General features: G+C 37.0%; 1 protein-coding gene across 3 annotated transcripts in view; it reads left to right on the top strand.

Annotated features, from left to right (window-relative positions):
- Positions 1-2,500, top strand: part of CaMKI (Calcium/calmodulin-dependent protein kinase I) — a 180,045-nt gene that overhangs the window by 168,444 nt on the left and 9,101 nt on the right. For 2 of the 3 annotated variants that reach the window (XM_070130740.1, XM_070130739.1), the window contains exon 9: positions 520-679. The exons of the other annotated variant lie outside the window; for it this stretch is intronic. In XM_070130740.1, the coding sequence (XP_069986841.1) occupies positions 520-679 (160 nt within the window). The remainder of the gene's footprint in view (positions 1-519; positions 680-2,500) is intronic. 3 annotated transcript variants of the gene reach the window in all.

The raw sequence follows: 2,500 nt of genomic DNA, 5'->3' as shown, positions 1-2,500 counted from the left end.
GTATATATGTATTTATGTATGTATGTACGTAAGTATGTATCTGAGTCGGTGTGTGTGCGCATGTGCATGTGTGTATATGTTCCTGTTTATCTGTTGAGGAGATAAATGAAGATGGAAGGTAAATGAAGTAAGGAAAAACATAGAAAGAAAGGAAGAAAGTTTCCAATTACTGTGTTAGAAGGTAAAGAGAACCATGAGTGAGTATGAGTGGGTCATGTGTATGTGGTCAATAGTCATTAAGTGGATGCATGTGTGTCTTTATCGTTTCATTATATTATTCCATATATTGGCATTGATCTTCTGCTTTACTGAAATATTTAAGGCACGGCTGCAATCCTCTACTTGTTAGTATGGGTTCCAGGCTTTGCTTGAGTGTAGCAGAATGTATTTGATTTGCAAGGGCTGTGAAAGAGGATCTTATCTGAAATCTTGACATAATTATAAGCTCTAGACTCTACATAAAGGGTGTGACATTAATAAGGAGCAGACTTTGAAAGGGCTGTAACTTGTCTCTTGCAGCAACTAATGCATGCAATCGTGATGGTTCACAAGATGCAGCGACTGGCCCTATCCTCCACGAACATGGAGGTGGACACTCCCCCCGCCTGTCCTCCAATTACGGAGGAGGCAGAGGCAAGGGAGGATGAGGGGGAGGAGGAGGAGGAAGGGGTTCACCCAGGTCAGCCTGCCACCACCCACTATCCGTCACCCAGTTCATGGGGCTGCCTCCACGCTTTTTAAAATGCTTAGCATAATGGCATATATGTTTTGCAAATGACCATAGATGTCCCACTGTACAATGTGTTTTTTAGTACTGTACCATTTCCATGTTTTGTTGAGGAACCCTTTAATAACCAATATTTAATTAGATTATAAAGCATACTTGTTAATTTTGAATAGAAGTTGCCAAATGACCTGTTTACTAGTTCTGGATCATTAATTACTCTATTAATATTTAACATGACAGCCAAATATTGCAAATGCAGTTATGTATTTAAAGAGGAAATTATTGTTACTTGTTACTCAAAAAGATAGTTATGTGCTCTTCAGTGTTTTCAGAATATCATTAATGAAAAATATAAAGTATCATACTTGGCTTAAAAAATCTATAAATAATGGTATAGTATTTCTCACTGTATATATCTACATATATAATCATAGAGTTTATAACTCACAGGGGAGGGCACGTTAGTAATTAAAAGTTATACAGATTTGGAGGCAGTTTCCTTTTTGCTCTCAGGTGCTCAGTTGCAAAACTAAGTCATTGCTCACTACCTTTTTTTCTCCTTATAAGACTTTGAAAATAAAAGGGATTGATGATGACAGAAATTTTGCAGACGTTTACAAAATGGAGAGTTTTCTCACTGAAGTTTATAGAAGAGCACTGAACATTTTTTTGTGAAGTGTCTCAAGTGCTTGTTCAGTATTGGAGTGTAGAAATAGAATGTAGAAGCAAAGTTGCGTGACACAAAGTAGAGAAATAAGCACCGGAGGGCCTGGCGTGGTGGCTGTGGCTTTGTGTTAGAATAGGTTGTTGTGTGCCTAAGCAGTCGTGCTGCATCTTGGGGGTGCAGAAGTTCAGACCCCAGTGGCTTACACCAAAACGGGTTTGTTAACGCAGCATGCTGAAGACAAAAGAGTTGCCTCAATGCATGTTTGTATCTACACCATTTGTAAGAAGTGATAATCAGACTCAATCTTACTAGTGAATAATTTTCTGATGGCACAAGACAATTATTTTGACCATTTGTATGGAAAGTATATCACTTAAAAAATTATCCTTTATTTGCAACATTTCTATAATACTGGTAGATATTTTCTGAATATCATACAATGGTGACTTGTAGAAACAAATAGATTCTTTTGCTGGACTGCTGTAGTTGCATGTAGCCCAGTACATGTGTCCCTTTATTGAACTGTCTGTCAGTTTTCTTAAGAAGCCTGTTTGACAGAAATTTCCTTTTAGTATCTTTTTTAACATTTTCTGTGTGATTCCTAGAGTGAGTCATCTTCGTATGAAGATGAAATATTGTTGTTCAATTATTTTGTTTTCTCTTTATGGACTAATCAGTTTCTACTATTAATGAGTTGCATATCTACTGAAACTTTGATGAATCATTTATGATGGGAAGAATAATCATTTTCAGATGACTTTATTTACATGCTTTTGATATAGGTTTCTGATGAGATTGTTCTGATTTACTTTCAGCTGTGAACTCAATTTAGCTTGATAAGATTGGTTTCATTTTTTCCCTTTTACAGTAAAGAATTTCCTTGGATTTTTTGGTAGACTCATGTGTTTTACAAACACACAGTCACACACATGCTCAAACCCCAGCCCACACTCATTTTCATGTATACTCTACACCTACCCACACCTACTTTCATTTACGTAAACCTATTATACACACAGTTGCCTGCACACAATATCTCACACACACACACACACACACACACACACACACACACACACACACACACACACACACACACACACACA

The sequence above is a fragment of the Penaeus vannamei genome, chromosome 15, assembly GCF_042767895.1.
Source record: "Penaeus vannamei isolate JL-2024 chromosome 15, ASM4276789v1, whole genome shotgun sequence".
Taxonomy (NCBI): domain Eukaryota; kingdom Metazoa; phylum Arthropoda; class Malacostraca; order Decapoda; family Penaeidae; genus Penaeus; species Penaeus vannamei.
This window is presented reverse-complemented; position numbering and strand designations above follow the sequence as displayed.